Consider the following 19,408-nt stretch of genomic DNA (forward strand, 5'->3'; position numbering starts at 1 on the left):
GGTTGCAACTACCATGAAATGCTTTGTTTAAGGGCATTAAGTAGGGACCGGCATAATTTCAGTGATGGTTTAAAAAGCTATGGGATGTGGCGGCGAACAAGGGTCACAGCTTACTATAGCAAACAGAGGGAGTGGGAGAGGAAAATAATATTTCCTGCAGCATAGCACCAGTTTAAATATAAAGAGCTCAAACAGGGATATTGATTTGAGGAGGTTAACAGTGCCAGCAGTGCTGAAAAGACAACATAATCAGGGTGCGTTTAGAGTCCAATAGGCTTTCATAACTAGTCCTCTTGTACTAAGACTCATACATCAGCATATTTGGCTCCCATGTTACTAAATAGTTTTATTTATGGAAGGTGAAAATGATCCCTTCTCAAGCTTTGTGATCGTTTTTTTTTTACGAGAAAGAGCCACTTTCAGTTTGTGTTGTTACGGTGCGCGTGTTTAAATAGTTATCCCTCTTGAAATCACATTATAATGCAATGTTACAAAGTGTTTCTATCTTTATAACTTCTCTTTTTAACTCTGCAGGTGTGAATGGGTCTGAAGGAACTACAACATCAGGTGGATCCCACTAGGCAGCGCTGCAGTAGGTCAAACTAGACTCCTCACTCCCACATTCTAATGAGGCCACGGCGATGCTGACATCCCCCCTGAATCCAAAGACATCATCATGCTGAAGACGGAGGCCTCGGGGGAGAGGACCAGCCTCCGGAGTGCCTCCCCCCACCGTAATGCCTACCGGGCTGAGTTTCAGGCGCTAAAGAGGGCCTTTGACCAGCCTCGGATCGATGGAGACTCCAAGCCCAAAGACCTAGAACGGGTGAAACAGCCAAGGGGCCGCCAGTATGGCAGCCATGTCAGTCGCATTAAGGACATGTTCATGCAGATGGGCACAGATAAAGTGCCGGTTAAGGCCAAGGGTTGTGATGATACCTCACCGCAAAAGCTGGTCAAGCCCACCAACTTCATCAACAAGGCCGATGGATCGGTGATAAGACTCCAACATTCCTCATCAGCTGACAGGGTTGGAGGTGCTGGAGCAAAGTTCTCTGAAACCAGGAAGCTGTTTGAGCAGCAGTCACGTGACCAGTCCCAATCACCAGTCTTTCCATACGGACGTGATAAGCGAGGTTCCCATGAGCATCTAGACGACTGGCGAGGTGCGAGGTCTAATCGAGGCAGCACAGACTCCTTGGACTCACTTTGCTCTAGAACAGAGGCGTCCTCGCCAACTGTCAGTCAACTTAGTGCTGTTTTTGAAAATGCTGACCACCACAACCAAGGTGCACCCTACAAAGGAGTCAGCAGACGGGCCCTCTACTCACCAGACGGATTCAACCGCCATGGAGGTGACGTCAGTGAAGATGATTCAAGACAATCTCCAGTTCGTGGAAGCTACCGGAGCAGGATAGGAGGAAAGGTTCCAACATCCTCCTCTTCTGAGGACCTTCTGAGCCCCAGTCCTGGGACGGAGACTTCAGAGCTGAAACCTGCACCAAAAGAGGAAGAAGCCCAAGACAAATCAGACAAGGTTAAGACTACGGGCGGAGAAAGACAACGTCTGTCTGGGGTCACCACCAACGGAAGCCAGGTCAATGGCTCATGTGAAGAAGAGGAGAAACCCTCAGAAACAAGAAAACATACTGAGGATCTAGGGGTGTCCAAAGCTTCAAAACCTACAGATGATGCAGTGATTACCGATAAAGCTTTTGACGATGCAACCCCTGAGCCGTTGCCAACCCCAACTACACCAGCTGGGGAAAGCCAGGAGGATGGAGACGGTTCAAGAGATGACAAGTCCTCCGAATCTCCCAAGGACCAGGTGGAAGAGCCCGATGAGGAATACGTTGGGAATGAGCGGGTGATTTTTAACGCAGATGGGGACGCCTGTTACCAGGGTTGGGGGGAAAGCTGCACGGATCCTGAGGATGACCTCTACGGAGACGATGAGGATATTGTCTACGACCCGGGCTCTGATCTGACAGAGATTCCTGGTCTGCCACAAGAAAACAAAGAGGACATCCCTGCAAAGAGGAAGATTCGTTTCAGCACTGCCCCCATTACAGTAAGTTGGGTACTGAACAAAACTGTTGTGGAATCCTTAATTGTGTAAACACACTGAACACAATCCAACATAAAAGCCCTGGTGCTGCTCTTATCAAAAGTAGGTTAAAACAACAGAGAGCTAATATTGTATTCAGAGCTTCCTTTTATGGGCTCGTATTTATAGTTACTGTTGAACTGCTGGATGTGGTTAGCTTTGTTGTTTTCAAATACATTTTTATGAGGTCACATGATCATGATTAAATGATCTGACATCAATAAGCTTTACCCTCGTAAGACCTTTATAGCATGCTTTCACATTTTGTTTCTTTAATACCATCGCTGATATGCTAGATAAAATATCAAATTGTGTGGCTATTTTGTGATGCAGAGCTTCAGGGTCAAAGCATCGCCCTCTGGGAAATTGACGTGTGCAAGAGGAGAACATCTGTGCATGTGTTAGTCATGCTGGTTCTGCACCCACACAGTTTTCACACATGATACCGTGTTTGTTTTTCTCAAACAGTCTCATCTCTGTCTTAATGAAGAAGCTATTTATCGAGCTAGGATATTTTGTACTTTTCAGTCGCAGAGTCTGCACGAATCTGTACTGTATGTACAGAATATGGTGTACCTAGTGTATGTGTGTGTGTAACCTTGTGTCCGTTAGATTTATGGCAAGTTACAACATGCATTTCTACCATCCATACCACAGGGATTTTACAGGGACTGGAAAGGGCATAATAACGCCACAATAAGGTTTCACTTTTGAATAAAGGTCATTGTTTCTGGTGAAGATGCAGCCATAATGCCCAGTTCCCACAGAGTTTAATTTCTCCGGTAACCTCTTGTCTTAAATGAATAGAAATTGCTCAACCACAGTATTTGTTGCATCATCTGCCATGAAGTATTTTGACACTGTTTGCAGTGCTGAGTTGGACACAATGCAGCCAGTGTTTGTGGATTGGGAAGATGGATTTGGAAGATTATGGGAAATATTTTTCAGTCTTTATCCCCAAGCATTTGGAATCAATAAGCTTATTTGGAGTAGTGAACAACATGCTTTAGGTTGCACTTTTCCTTTTTATCTAGTTTGTCAATGAAATCTGTTTTTATTTTTAAGATTCTCAGCCTGTTGACATACAAGCGACGTGTGAGCGTGTACATGTAAAAGGTGAGGGGACCACTGGTAATTTAGAGAGTGAGATTTATGTAGATTTGGAGCTAACACAAACATTCCACAAGTTGAGGATCAATCCTATTAACATGCTGTAACGAACCAGAACAATTAGCCCAGTTATTCTGAGGAGAAAACGTTATGTTGGCTCACTAATTACCCTGTACTGTCTCTGCAGTGTGTGTCCTTTTGCATCTCTCTCCTCTCCTCCCTCTCAGGACTCAGCACACGTGCTTTAAAGCACACACAATCAAAAGCATACATTTCCACAAGGATATTGGTTCTCCCATTATCTGGCTAAGCATCAAATGTAATATAAATGTATGTTTTTGATAATATGTTTAATTCATTTCATTTTTATTTTCATCACACAGTTAAAAGTGAGCACTACAAAGCTTGTTGTCTCATTTAGGTCGAACAGGCGGGGAATATGTTCCTCTGTTGTTGTCTGTCGTTTCAAGGCTTCTGTTTTCTATGAAAAGGACAGACGCTCGTTCATCATATGGAATATTCAACAGAGGCACTGCCCCCCCTTCACACAGACGCACACGCACAATTAGACATGGACCCCTCCCACTTCTCCATCAAACACCCCCTCTCCTCTCAGCACATGAGGAACAAGCAGGGTTCTGTCTTTTGTTCATCTATATAGTGAAAGAGACAAAGCTATTTTCTCAGCCCCCGGCCCCGCACGAGTCCAGCTTGACCCCTGTGGGAGGAGACGGCAGAGAAAACCTTGAAAAAAACTGCCGTTTTATAATCTAATACTTTACATTCCCTCCCCTTCATGTAATGTTTCTTGGTTCTGCCCCATAAAGCGGATAAATAATTTCAACATTCCAGCTTTGAAAGCTTAATTAATTTTAGAAATCATCGTGGCAGCCACAGGGAGAAGATGACACACAACCAGCTTTTGGCAACATCTTGTTAACATGCACACTGGCTTGTGTTTGGGAAGATGAATAACAGGTCCAGATATTCACAGAAGCCTGTTATTGGTTTGACTTCACTAGAGCTGTAACATTTTTAGACCAAACAACTAATTGATTAATCGAGAAAATAATAAATAGATAAATCAACCGTGAACATAATTGTAAGTTTCAGCCCTAGACTTCATGAATGTTGAGTTTAGAAATCAAATTTTTAGCCATGCTACCAGCATGGGTCTGTGGATAGCAATGTCAGTTAGTCTGATGGTCCACCACTTTGGTCCAGAATAAAATATCTCTACAACTATTGGATGGATTGTCTGCACAGTTGTTCCCAGAGGATGAACCCTATTGACTGATGATGCTCTGACTTTCATGTAGTGTCACCACAGGGTTGACATTTTTGCTTTAAGTGAAGTGTCTTTTTTAAAACCAAGGCTGAAGCTGTAGAAGTTTGGGGCCGATTTATCCCTGATTGACCCCTCCCGACAGACGGAGGAAAAACCTGGTCTAGGACCTTGGACCTTGGACCTTGGTCGGTACCAATGATCAGCCCAGATTATCTGGTAATGAGTGAGGTTTACAGATCCAGTTTTAAACCTTATGAACTGCTCGTAGACTCATCAGGGCTGCCTCCATAATGTCAAACATTGTTTGATATTTAGGAATTAAAATCTGGATTACAATTATGATTACATCAGCTGACTGTGTTGCCAAGCAACAACAAACAGTCTAGCCCTTGAGGCTAATGCTAGCATACTATTGTTGATATATTATGTAGATATCAAAACTGGCAGTTAAAATCTCACCTTCAGTTCTTGCTAAAAAAACAACCAAGCCAAGTTTCTTATTCGGACTCATTTAGCCCTCTGCTTTCGTTTTCCTCAATGCAAAGCATTATTAATACACAGGAAGTTATTGCAAGATGTCGGTCTCTCTTTTTTTACATCTGCATCCCCATGAGATCACGTGTGCTGGTGTATTCATGCTCCCTCTGGTTTGATAAGAATAATAATATCTTGTAGTGCATGCATGTTTGAGATCAGCTGGAAGAAGAGCTGAAGTTTCTCCTCATGTGCATTAAGCAACCCAATTTCAAAATCGTTCAGGATTTTATACCTCCTGCAGTCTGAGCCTGGCCTAGGTGAGGTGTCTTGATTAGATATCCATGAGTGCGGTTCAGACGTTTATGGTTCCCTGATGATTAATACAGAGACTCTGGTGATTGCCTGTCTTTCCTCTAGTACCACCATGAGGTTCACACTTGTGGCTTTGAGTGACACTAATGCAGTGCCCCTTCTGCTGTTCAGGTTTCTCAAGAACCTCTCATCTAAACAACTTCACACTCAACCCTGCACTTCTATGGGTCTTGAGCAATACACCTGCCAAGTGTGATGCTGATCGGTTTAACGATGGACTGGAACAATTTTGGTGATGACCTGACTTTCTGTTTGTCCTTTGACCACTTAGTTCATGACTGAACACATGTAAAACTAATGACATTCCCATCAGCCTTGGCTGTACTTTATGTGTTTATTGCTAATTAGCTTGTGTTAGCATGCTAACACGCTAAGCTAAGATGGTGAACATGGTAAACATTACACATTATTAGAATTGTCATTGTGAGCATGTTAGTATGTTGACATTAGCATTCAGCTCAGCGCATTGCTGTGCCTACAGTGTTTGCACAGAGTTGCTCCCATTGCTGTTAACTCTTGTTAATACTAATGCAAGTTTTTTTTTTCATCAATATTACTTCCACATCCTTTCACTCAGCTGTAACATCCCGACTGACCCAGTGAGAAATGACTGCTTTGAGCTGCCTGAGGCAAAGGCAGCCTGCTCTCCCGAAGGCACTGACCTACAGACGAGAATCACATCTCATGTTCAGTCAAGCAACCGGTTTATTCATGTCATTAGAACTTCTAGTTCGGTTGTTGAGGCCTATAGATCAATGTAGTAGTATTGAAGTAGATTACCATCTACCATCGCACTTTTGATGTCCTGTTGTCAAAGTAGGGTCTGTGCAGCTGATATGACATTGAGAATACAATGTTTGATCTGACGGTATGACACACATCTCAGCCAGTGCTCAGTTCCCCCGTGTGGTTCCCTCACAGTTTAAAAAAAAAATCAGCCTTGATCACAAACAAATCCCAAAAGCTTTTAACCATCTCACACTTGTTGCCGATTTCTTTGCATGCAGCGTGTTTTCTGTCTTTCTTTGTGGAACCGCACCCCAGGAGTTTGACAGAAGAAGGCTTCTCCCTCTGCACGCACTCTGCTGTTTCAGTCTCCTCTTGTTTTCCTCCCTCCGTCTGTACGTGACTGGCATTTATATCGTCCTTTTAATGGTACTTTTTTGTGCCTGTAGTGCAACAGCATTTTCATCGGTGGAGACACCGTGATATCGTAATGGAATTAAGCAGATGTGATGAGCGGAGCAGCAGTTCACCGGCCACTGAAGTCGCTCTGTAATCAGCCCCTCCACTTCGCATGCTGTCTGTTAGTGTATCAAAGAGACTGGCGTCTGTCCATTAGATTCTGCTGCCGTACCATTAGTGGAATGCTGAGTAGCATGGATCTGAGCTCAGAGCTTTAATCGATATGATAGATGTGTGTTGCCTCTCTTCTCTGTGGCAATGGTTTTGGATCCGCAAGACTTTTTTATGAATGTCTTTTACTAGATGTTTTGACCGGTGTGTTGTTCGGCAACAGGGATGGTTGTGTTCATTCTTTTTCTGTGTTGTATAAATGTCTGTGTCTTGTACTTTGGTGAGAGTATTTTGTTTTTGGAGATTTAGTTTCCTGAATATAAGAGGGTGTGAGGTCAACACAGGGGCATATGATGTCACTGAGATGACTCATTTGCCTCAGACGAGGGGTGGGACCAGAACGGTGACACAAAGAATGTGATTGGCCGCCCTAAGTGCCCCCTCTACCAGCGTCAGAAGGTAATAAATGGCCACAGGTTTTTCAGTCCATGGGTGTCTTTCTCCTAAATAGGAGTTGGGGACATTTTATATGTCTGTATCCATTGTCCATTGTCTCAGTTTCTCCATTGCTGTTTGCTATTTAGTAGTATTGACAGTTGTTTATTTGGCATTCATTTATCATACTGAATGAACAATGTAACTATCAACAATGCAGAGTTTATTATTGCTGTTGCTGCATTACTGTGCCCTCAGTCTGGCACAAGTTTCTAAACCCGCCCTTACCTCAGACTGATCTCCTCATGCTTGCAGATTAGATCCCTCTACAAACACTTTGTTGCAAAAACAACCTACACACATTTTGCTTGTGTACTTTTGCTGTATGCGGGTTTGCAACTCAGGCTGCAGTACATTAAACCAATTCAGAGACTCATCTTGTACTTTACTGGAGCATGAAAGAACATAAAGACAAAGTCGCTGATGCTTAAAAACACAGAAAATGCCAACTAGCACCCTCCCAGTGCTGCTCCACAGCCTTGCCAGACGGTTATTTCTTGTGAACGTTTGGGAGCTCATTTGACTGCCCTTAATACGGTACACGACAACAGAGACTCTGAGCTTTCTGTCTGGATGCAACTACTGGCCTGTCCTTCCTGCTGTACATGGCTGTACTAAATCCAATGTACATGCATCAACAGTAAACATCTGTGCGATTCTAACATCATCCTTATCTGGAGCATCACCTAATACAGTCTTGTGCTTCCCAAGCTGAAATGAGATGGCTTCCAGCCAGGAACTTTCTGACCGTGTTTTTGATGGAAAAGATTACTCTACTTAAGGGCAGTCTGTCTTTCTGGCTAATGGTATATGTGTCAACAGCATTGCTCGATTTTTGGAACCAATGCTGACATGGATGTTGGCAATGTCATTTGTAAATAGCATTTGAGGCCTGCAGCAGCATCAGTCCAGCTTAGCTTCCTTCAGTAGAGTCTAGTGTTGCAGTGGATGACTTATCGGTTAAAAATCCAGTTTGTAGACATCTCTGTTCCAATCATACTCAATGGCTGAGTCAAAGGCTCAATCCCAAAACACCCCTTGCCCCTACCACTAAGCCCTTACCCCTCTGTTTTGTGTGGTCATGTCTAGGGGAAGGCTGTCCCAAGTCTTATTGGGATAGAGGGATGGGGTGACGTGTTAGGGCCCTCCAAACTAAGATTTTTCCAGAGGCATGAATTGTCCTTTCCTTTATAACAAGCATAACAAAAACATTGCTATTGCAGATTTGTGCATGACAGTTCAGCATTTTGACACCTTTCCATGTCGTTATGGGTGTGTACGGGTCAAAGTCTACATTCAAAGTCAAAGTTAACTCTGATTAACTGCTGCCAAGTGGTACTTTGCCATTATTTGCAATACAAAACTTTCTGTACATGTATATCTCTTAATTGCAACACACTTTAGAGCCCAATGCATTTCCCTCCTGCCCTGATTTCTGGTGTTTTCCCTCTGTGAGCTGACTGAAGCTGGCTGTCAGCTTCCTAATTATGCAATCTGTGGCTGGGCATAATGGGAGAGAGCAGGGTTTTGTTGGGAGAGAGTTCCGACACTCTGCCACAGCAGCGATATAACAGCTGACATTTTGGTTAGACCAGCAAAAAACAGCAGCTGAGCTCATTCAGAACGACAGTCGGGTATTTTGATTAAGCTTCTTTCGGGGAGGCTAAATCCAAAATCTTGACTAACAGCTAGACTCCTTACAAATCATGTAGTAGTGGAGAAACTTGTGTGATGGCTTTATGTGTTATTATGCAGATATGTGAACTAAAAGGCAGCAAAAACAATCCAGCAGGATTCTCAGGTATCATAAATTGAAATTCAGCTGTCAAGGAAATGCTGTTTTTGTCAAGTAGCCCAGCTGTGAAAGCGCATCATCATGACTCCAAGGATTTTTCCTTCCTCTCTTATCTCTGACAGGTACAACTACTCCAAACCCGGGTGAGGGTATGTGCGTGCATGTAGCTTAGTCACTCCATTATTAATGCAGTGGTGTTTTTGTTTGCTTGTTTCGGTGCCACCCGATCCTCCCCGGGGGATGCATTTTTAATGATCCAGGAAAGGCGAGATGTGCCCTGCGGTTTTCGGGGCTGGTCAGTTGCCACACAGTGGACTTTGTCATGAACCATCATCCAAACCCCACCTTCCCAATCTGGTCCACTGCTAATGATATCATCAGTGTGCTGCCATTTTTTTATTGCAATGAAAAACTGCACAGAACAGAGCGTCTGAGTAACACAGTGTTCTCAGTGCTTGCTAAGCCGGCGCTGAGGACGGTTCAGTCTGCTGCACTGTCACCATGTCCTTATTTGTACTGAGCCAGGAACACGGTTAAGGTGAACTGTCTGAATTTAAACTTATTGAAATGCTGAAACTGATTTCTGTCCTGAGATCTGTGCCAAAGCAGAATCATTCCAGATCACACGGAGTGGTTATTATGCTGTGGAGAAATCTGAATACCGACTGTGGTCCCAAACTCTGCCAAGTCATTGATGCAGCATAATGAGGTGCATAGCATAGCAAGTGGGCATCAGAGCGTCAATACTGTAACAAGCAACATGTTGTCGTTGTGTTTCTTGTGATCCCAGCCTCCCACTCACTGTATATGACCAAGACATAGAATAAAGCAGGACATTGTCTGCAGCCATTCAGTTGCACTTGTTTACTACGCTCTGCCCCCTGTTTAAAGCCGGCCCCTCACTCCCTCGCTCTCTGTGGCTCTCATGCTGTAGTTGGCCAGTGGCTTGGTTTGTTGGTGGGAGTCATGGCACCCAGTGGTATTGGGCCATAAACAGCAGACTGGAAAAAACAAACCGGCTACAGAGACAGCAGCTGAAACAAGCTGTAAAACTGAATCTTGATTACATTACACAGAGTACATGTTAGCAGTGTATTTCTCTTGTCTGAGCAGTATGTGTGTCTGCTCTGTATGCAGAAGCTGCTTCGGTTAAAAAAAGAAATGCTGACTTGATTTTCCCAAAAGTCTGTGTCACTTCCTCAGACGAGGGGTGAGGCATGTCAGGATGACAGAGGGGTCGGCTTTGAATGGACTGTAAAATCTGTACATTCTCACTTATCTCTATGAAGAACTGGATGTCTCTGTTTGTTTCTCTCTCTTCATACTCACTCCTTCCCCTCTCCACCTCTTCATATCTGTCAGTCTCGGTCTGCTCTCGCAAGACATGAATTAATTTCCATCATCAGCAACTGTCTCGTCCCCTCAGCATCCAGACACTTTCCTCAGCACCTGTCAGCCCTCCGGCACGGTGTTGTGTGAGTGGGCGGGGTGGCCACAGGTACAAGTAATGGAATGCAAATGTGCTGAGCTGTCGCAGCAGAGCAGACTGTGTGAGTGTGTATGTGTGTGTGTGTGTGTGCCAGGCTGGAGTTAATCCACTGCAGGGTTTGCTGGGCTCGTGCCACAGCAGTAGGAACATTTCTCCTGGGCTTTCCAGCCTCTTATTGCCCTGGGCAGCGTCCACTGTCTGGAAGGCGCAGGACGGGCGACGGCACTGGCAGCGACACACCAAAGGCCCTAGTTTAATACCATCAGAGGCAGTTGGCCGGGCATGGGCGCCATGCCGTGACATCTTAGGCAGGGACTCAAACAACCCTGGAGCGCATTACCCCAAGCCTTACCCGGTCCTCAGCTTCTCTCTTTTTTTATTCATTTTCTTTTCTTTATTTCTCTCTTATTGCCTGTTTCACTCTTCAATAGCCTCACTGTCTGCCACTGCCCTAACCCATGAATCATATGAGTCACTCTGTTTCTCTCTCTGTGGATATGCCTCCTCTGTAAACTCGATTCTTCCTTTTCATTTACTCCTCCTCCATTTTCTCATCATCTTAAAGCTTCCTGCATCTCGTCTTGTGTCCCCTCATTTGTCCCTTTTTTGTACCAGTCCACCATCTCCATCTTTTTACCTTTTCCTTGTCAAGCCTCACCCGCATGTTCTGTCGCTCCCTCTTCCTCTCTCCTCCCCTGTGGCTTAGTGGGCCCTTGGTTAATCCGCGCTCCTCTATCCCTGAGGATGTCCAGACAGACTGACAGACATTATTTGGCTGAGCGGTTGTCATCTAGCACCACAGGCAGTGAGATGAATCTTGATTCAGGACACCAGCTTGGCATGTACATGTATGCACGCACGCTTGTGCAGACATGTAAGTGCAATGAAACTTCAACCGGCTGCACACACATGCACACAAACCCTGCATGCATACTGTTATCACTCACATACTTGATGTGCATTTCTCGCATACACACTCAAGCCCCTATATACAAATATAGTGAGAGTGTGAGGCACTTGCTCTGAGTGAGAGGGCTCTGCTTTATTGAAGTCAGAAGCTGAGGGTGTCCGCAGGCATCTGCAGAGTCACAGCAGCTGCAGCAGCATCCATAAATGACAGTAAAAGTGTATTTCAGAGGAGTCAAACCAAACTCCCTCCATCCTCCTGTAAGCCCTGGAGGTCAAATAGCAACACTGCCAATCTGTGGATGCCCAAGCAGAACTGCTGTCTGCACCAGTGTCTCCTTTGTGAGGGGTTTAATTACTGACAAAATAGAAAAATGTGCGTGTCTTTGGTGTCAGGGGGATCGATCAGTGTGTTGTGTGGATGAAAGCTGAGGATAAGCAGAGAAGAGGAGAGTTGTTGGTTGATACAGTGAGGAGTGACAAACAGAGAAAGGAGAGGTCGCCATTATCAGACTCTACAGTGTGTGTTAGATCTCAGAGAAGGAAGTGCCTGCATGTGTACTGTATAAGACGATTGTATTTACCAGCGCTCATGTTAAGAGGATGTACAGAAGTTTTAGATTAAGCATTGAAATTAGATAGCATGACGTACTCAGCAAGCACCATTACCCCAGAGTCCATAAAACTATTTTTAACTCCATTTATGATTTTAAATCTATGCGGCCAGCCATCTGAAAATAAGGCACTTTCATGTGAATCCTAAAATCTTGACTTTTTGTTGACACAAGCTTTTTTCCATCCAAAGAAGTGCATTAAGCTTGAAAGAAAGTGCAGGCACTGTAGAGGAATATATTTACATGTAAATGGTTGTGTGTTGTGTTTAATCCCTCAAAAGCCTATTCCGATTCTATTCCAGGGGGGCACCACACGGAGAGACGGCCCATTATACTTCCATATTCAGTGGTTGTCCTTGTGCGCTGCCTCTTCAATAAAAACTGGATTTCAGTTCAGCATAATGACCTGCCTCAGCACACAGCAAGTGGACTTGAAAGTGGAAATTTGTAGGTGTTTGTCAGCTTGACGTGATGAGGATATAGATTTCACACAGTTATTAATGCAGATAAGGGTGAAGTGCTCTGACATTGCTGCTCCAAGGGATCCTTTTATTAGATTATGTGGGTCAACATATTGATATGGATCATATTAAGGTTGTGGGAGCTGTCATGATTTATTTTGTCTCTTGAGTCTGCGCCTATATGTAGTGTTGGGTTTTGTCAACTCTGTCAGGCTTTGCATCATGTTTGTTTGTCTCAAGCTGTACTCAGAGAGACAGATCACCCGAATGTCAGAAGGACATATTTTCCCTTTTACCTGTGGTGCTATTTATCGATCAAGATTGTTTTGTTGACATTTACCAAGACTTGGAGATACTGGACATAGAGGTGTCTGTTTTCTCTTAATTGAATTAGATGGCCCTCAGCTTGTGGTTCTCAAAGCTCCAAAAAGTACATTTGAAAAACTCAACAGCAATGTCTCTTATCCACAGATCTTGTTGTGAGCAGATTCATGTAGGAACTATTTTCTTTCTACTGAACTACACCCACCAACCGAATCAGCACCAGGGGGAAGAGTGCATCTACTCATGGACCAGAGGCTCATGCCAGTGACCACTAGAGATGTAAACATTCAGGGCTTCCTCTTCGGCTGAGCTGTAAGGTTACCTAGCTCAGTGGTTCTAGGTACAGCTGCAGTAGATGCACTCTTCCTTTTTTGTGGTGATACAGGTCAATTATGACTCTTTCTATTAGGGGTGTAAATCACCAGCTTCATCACGATACGATATTATATCGATTTGTTTGGATGACGATACGATGTTTGCCGATATCACAAAATCTGTCATGATACAATTTTGATTCGATTCGATTCAGGAGCCTGCGATCGATATGACACGATATCATATGCCCATCTAACACAATCATTTACATCAACTCACAAAAACAACTAGAATATGATTTGACCATTTTATTTCTGAGCTCTGTTTGTTGAGCGGAGGCGCGCTTGCCCAGATATGGTGACACAGATGTGCTATGTGAATTTCAAAATAAATGCGTATCTTTAAGATGACGATATGGATCGATGTTTTCATTTTGCATCGATATAATCGGATCGTTAATCAATGAATCGATGTATCGATGTGGATTGATGTATCGTTACACTCCTACTTTCTATGATTCATTTTTGATCCATGGAGGTTTTATATTTGTAAAACTTTCCTTGAGTTAAAAAATGTGTTTCAAAAATCCATGACATCACCACAATGTAAGGTCTCTGAGCTGCGTGGGAACTGTTGGGCAGGGCCAGCGTGAGAAAGAAAAGAACCCCAAAAGTAGACCTGGAAGGTAGAACCTGGTTTTGCCGTGCGTTTCGTATCCTTGCCATTTTTCAGCTCCTCATAGTGAAACACACAACAGGCAGCAGCATCCTACCATACTGCCAAGGTTATACACACATTACTGTACCATCTCACATTCTCTCTTTCTGCCTCTGCTTTTTCTTTTCTTTGTCCTTATCTCTCCTCTGTTACTTCAGGTCAAAATTTTTTTTTTTTTTTTGATGGAACAAAATCCAATTATTGTCAAAGAACAAGAAGATTATACATCCTATCTGTGAGAAGAAATGTAAAAACTTAGCTCATAATAAAAACGTAAAAAAGATTGAATCAGTTACCAGTCTGCTCTGGCTGACCTTCACATTTCAGCAAGCCCCTCTACCTTCTTTCCTCCTTTGTAAGCCAGGGTAATTTTGAGCTGTGTTCTTTCCTTTGGTGCCTTAATATGTACTGAATTGACTGAACATGGCCTCCATTCTCTGGAGATATATACCGGTAGTTTCCGTTTAGAGCCAGATAACTGTCAGGTTTCTTTATCTTGTTGGTAAATGCTTTCCATTTGATGGTGCAGTCTGTCTCTCTGTTTCTCTTTCACTCCCCCTCTGCCTACCTATTCTTATTTCCCTGGTGCATGCACTTTTATTTATCTTGTCACGCCCTCTCTCACTCACCAATACTCTCTTGTCCATCCTTTGTCTTCTCAGTTCGTCTGTCTCTCAGTTTTTGTTTTGTTTTTTTTGGCCTTTTCTTATCTGTCTCCATCACTGCGCCTTCTCTGTCTCTTTCTTTGCTCGCCTTCTCTCATGGATCCACCCTCATCTGTCCTCATCTCTCTCCGTGACCTCTCCCTCTCTTCCCCTGGCTCCCTCTTTCTGCCTGGCCACATGCTAATGTGTTTGTAGATAGCACACAGTGACTGAGAGAGGCCATTAGAGAATGTACTTACTGCCAGTGGTGGCATCCCGTTCAGGACGTCCGGACAGTGCAAGTGCTGGTGTTAGCATTCGTCAGCAGTGTGTGTTTGTGCATTGGTATTTATTATGTAGCTGCGTGTGTGTGGAGTAAGGTGTGTATCTTTACAGGTTGCTTTTTGTGTGCCTATATGTATTTTTTTATATTTCTTTAAGGCTGTGCACAACAGTATGTCTATGTATGGATGTGTGTGTCCATGCAAGCGTTAATAATGCAGGGCTGTTGATCACACTGAATGATTGATGACAGGGAGGTCACGGATAGCGCTCACGCAGGCTCACACAGAGGAAAGACTAAAAGCCAACCCTGGCAGCATCACGCTACATCAATGTGCCCAAGCTGTGTGTACAGCCAGCGCAATGTCTCTTCAACAGAGTGGCATGTATTTGCTCACTGTAGTTTGTTGCGTCTTTAGCTTGTCGTTAAGATATTAGTCAAACCAGTGGCACATCACCTACAGCATCACCTACAGCATTAAAAACGTGTATCTAAAAGCACAAATGTCTCGACGGCATTTTTTGCCCTCGTTTTCGTTATTAACTTTTCCAATCATGTTAAATGCTGACGACAGAAGCCAGCATTGGCAAACATAAATCTGGCTTTAGGCTTTAATCAATACATCTGATGTGATGTGACACCTTATTGATCCCTACTAGGGAGAGATTTCCTATTTCACCTAACTTAAAGAGGTCAGAGCCCTGAGATAGGCAGTGACTGACTCACTCAGTGACACAACAGCAAGGTGGATGTGGCAAAGCTCCTTGGGCATGCAGCATTGTGAATGACTCTGATAATTGATGTCATCGAGCTAAATATGTGATATCCCTAGCCTGATATTGTTGCTTATAGGGGACAGCACCATGTGGCACTTATTTCTTAAATTTTAATAATAGCAGCTGCAGTCAGTGTGGGTGTGCAGGTGTGTGTCTGACTGAGAAACAGACACCAGAGACGACACCTATATCATCATTCAAGCGTGCCTGTGCACATAAACACTTTGCATACCCTTGCACCCCTTTATTCGGCACCAGAACGCTGCACTACAGATGTGACAATAGTATGCACGTTGGAGCTCTCTCACCTCCTCCCCCTCTTCCTCAGTGCAGAGAGCAGTGAGAGCGCTTGGCCCAGGATGAGATGTGAAGTGACGGCTGACTCTTGCTGTGGAGGAGAGGCTCCTACGATGACCGCACAGCTTAGTGGAGGATGGCCTTCCTATCCCCCATCACCACACTGTTTCTTTACATTTCAGTTTCCTGTTGATCAATGGGCTGATTTGTGGTCGTAGCTGTGGCTTTGTCATCTGGCCTTTATTTACCACAGTGTTGTCAGCTCTGCCGTGTAGATAAAGCATTGGTTGAGATAATAAAAGCTCGTATTTACTCTCATCCATTCATGAACTTCAAAAGTAAGCAGCATTACTCACTGTTGTCATCAAAGAATAGAAGTGTCTTGCCATATTTGTAGGTACAATATGTCTTTCATAAACTTTATTAAACCTCCAGAATCATGCTGCTGAGATGGTGGAACTATTTCCATCTCTACAGTGTGAACCAACTGCTATATTTGATTTCCTGTGCCCACATCCCTTTAACTCTTGTGCTCCCTCTCCAGGTGTTCAACACCTACTCCAACGAGGACTATGACCGTCGCAACGAAGAGGTGGATCCTGTGGCCTCCTCCGCAGAGTACGAGCTGGAGAAGAGGGTGGAGAAACTGGAGCTCTTCCCCGTGGAGCTGGAGAAAGGTGGGAAAGAAAATCTGAGAACATTGAAATGAGGAGGTGGATCCTGTCATTTATACCCAGTAGACAGAATCACCCACGTATGGGATGTCACTTTTTTTTTTTTTAGGTGTGATATTTCTATTTCCGTCTTTCTATCCAAGTTGTTTTTTTCATCACTTTATCTGTGTCTCCATCATTTCGACTTCAGGGCTAACCAAAACAAAGAAGGCTTCTTCTTTTTAAACCCCTTAAAAACACAGTTACAGCTTTTCAGCATCGTGTTTTGATGTAAAAGTTACACTAGAAATCTCCTTAGATCCTTTCAAAGACACTGTAGTGCACAGTTTGTCCTAATTCTCCATTATGAGCTAAAAAAAGGGGGACTTGTCTATTTCTGTTGAGGTTTTCCTGTGTTGAAATCCAACGTTGCCACGGACCTGAAATAGAATGATTTTACATCACAGGGTTTCACCATCCACTCCCTGTTACGTAACCCCAACAACTCTTGAATTATTCATGCAGGATGGAGACGGACGGATGCTACACTGGAAGGGAATTTCCCATCCAGCGCATTTCCCTTTAACGTGAAGGCCACCATGCCTATAGTAAAAGTCTCCTCCTCTTTTCCATTAATAAATCATCAGTTTTTCCTCCTTGCGTGTATTCACCCAACCATTTTTCCATGTATCCCTCAGTCCACCTGGTGTCAGTTTATTTGGAGCCATTTTGGATTTGAGCCAAGCACAATGGAAACAGGGATTTGCCAATCCAATACTATATTCCACTGTTATTCTAAATGCGACAATAATTTGACTTTGATATGGGTCATATAACCTGTATAGTCTGTTTGGATATTCCAAATTAGGCCTTTTCCAAATGTCCTTATGTATTTTTGGGGTTTAATGAACATTCCTTGGACATGTATACAGTGTATTTGGAATATGTGTCTCAATTGCACATTGCTCTGTGCGTTGTCACTGATGAATGCACACAAACCAACTAGCCAGTAGTTTGTAAAGACTGTGGGATAGAGATGCACGCTCAGAAGAAAAGCCCATATTTCTTGTCAGAAGGAGAAACACACCACACCTACTTTTAAACATTATGAAAGACCTGGGATATCAACAGGTTTTTAGATATGCACAAATATCGCAATGCCAACCTTTTCAAGAAGGTGGAATGAAAGAGGGAGGCTTTGTTCTTAGAGAAAAACTTTAGAAAAAGTTCTATGCTGATGCAAAGAAGCAAAATAGCACAAGCAGCTCCCGCCGTTCCACTTTTCTACATTTTGACATCATAAACGACATGTTAGGGCATGTAAATGAAGTATGCACAGCTGCATGTCAATAGGAATTTTAGTGGAATATTAATTTCATCAGCCATGTTAACAACTCCATAGGAATATTTTTGGAACTGGAATATTTTGTGCATGTAAACAAGGGCTGCAGATAACCAACGATACCATGTTATCACGATAATTAAGTCACTATACAATGTTATTGTGATTTTAAATGTTTTGCGATATGCTGAGTATTTCTACAATGTATACTGTGATACACTCTGATTTATTAGGATTTTTTAACTGCAGATTATGTCCTCAAAGGAAAACTCTGTCAACATATGTTTTGACAGTCTGTTCATCTCATTTCAATCATATTTATTGCAGCAAAATGTATTTCGTGGACTGAAAAAGCAATCGATTTTATTATTGTAGAAGGCTACCAAAAGTTTAATTCACATTTACAGTAGCTACAAATAATTCATATAATAATCGATACAGTAATACCATGCATAACATCATGATACTATACTGTATCTATTTTTTTCCCCCACCTCTAATGTGAACATACTGATAATGGGGCCAATCTATTCAATTCACTTCTATGTTTAGCTCTGTTTAGCTCAAATGCATGTACTGCGTCACCCTTTATTTTCATTTTTTGCAGTTGTGTTGTTTTATACTGGAATTGTAATTCCTGTTTATGTTTTGAGCCAATTTGTAGCTGCATTTTAATTCTTGTTCATCTTAAAGATTTTTTGATAAATTGCAGATGCACAATTTATTTAATATTAAATTTCAATTCTTTACATGTGTATCTATGTATTTATTTGTTACACGTTGTTTTACAAAGTTAGGAATGCAAAGTTTAAGTGAAGCGTGATGTTGCCTCACAGATAAAACAATGATCTCGGTCACTTCCACACAGTGAGGCTTACAGTTTATTAATCAATCACAGATATCATTGGATCACTACTCAGTATCGGCTGATACTTGAAGCCCAGGTAGCTGTGTGATGGGTGCATCAATGGGAAATTAGGAAAGGCCCTTAAAGACACAAACATGCACACTTTAACTGCGTGTTGTGTATATTTCCAGATGAAGACGGCCTGGGGATCAGTATCATCGGGATGGGTGTCGGCGCTGACGCAGGCCTGGAGAAACTGGGCATCTTCGTCAAGACTGTCATCGAGGGCGGGGCTGCTGAGAGAGACAGCAGGTGAGATCTGCTCTCCTATTGGACATCACAGATATTACTGGGCGATAAGTGAGTCTGAAAAACACATCAAAGCAGATTAGAAGGTGTGAAAGCTCAGCGTGTACAGGAACCAAAAAATGCACTTATCACATATTGTCCAAAAATATACACAACAATTAATCAGCTATTTTGTTTCCGTTTCCCAACAGCTTCTCACCCACACACACTCACACACACACAGACACACACAGTCACACAGTCACACTCTGTCCCTGTCAGATTTAGCAGCAGGGGTTCGGATTAGATCCACTGGGAGAGGCGCAGTCTGGGGCATGAAGTCTCCCACAGAACTGTATGTGTATAGGTGTGTGTGTGTGTGTGTGACAGAGGCATTAGAGTGTATTATATTTCTTGTTTCTGTGTAAGTTTGCAGAAGTTATTCTATTGTGTAGGCCTCCATATTCAATATGTCTCTATCTATGTCCGTCGATGATGTGTGTGTGTTGCTG

General features: G+C 43.2%; 1 protein-coding gene across 5 annotated transcripts in view; it reads left to right on the plus strand.

The window, feature by feature from the left end:
* The window catches only part of ppp1r9a (protein phosphatase 1, regulatory subunit 9A), a 67,733-nt gene that overhangs the window by 7,162 nt on the left and 41,163 nt on the right, over window positions 1-19,408 (plus strand). For all 5 annotated transcript variants that reach the window (XM_050035001.1, XM_050035000.1, XM_050035002.1 and 2 more), the window contains exons 2-4: window positions 535-2,071; window positions 16,311-16,443; window positions 18,800-18,920. In XM_050035001.1, the coding sequence (XP_049890958.1) occupies window positions 677-2,071; window positions 16,311-16,443; window positions 18,800-18,920 (1,649 nt within the window). In that variant the 5' untranslated portion in view covers window positions 535-676. The remainder of the gene's footprint in view (window positions 1-534; window positions 2,072-16,310; window positions 16,444-18,799; window positions 18,921-19,408) is intronic.

Source organism: Epinephelus moara, chromosome 22 (assembly GCF_006386435.1).
Source record: "Epinephelus moara isolate mb chromosome 22, YSFRI_EMoa_1.0, whole genome shotgun sequence".
Lineage (NCBI taxonomy): Eukaryota > Metazoa > Chordata > Actinopteri > Perciformes > Serranidae > Epinephelus > Epinephelus moara.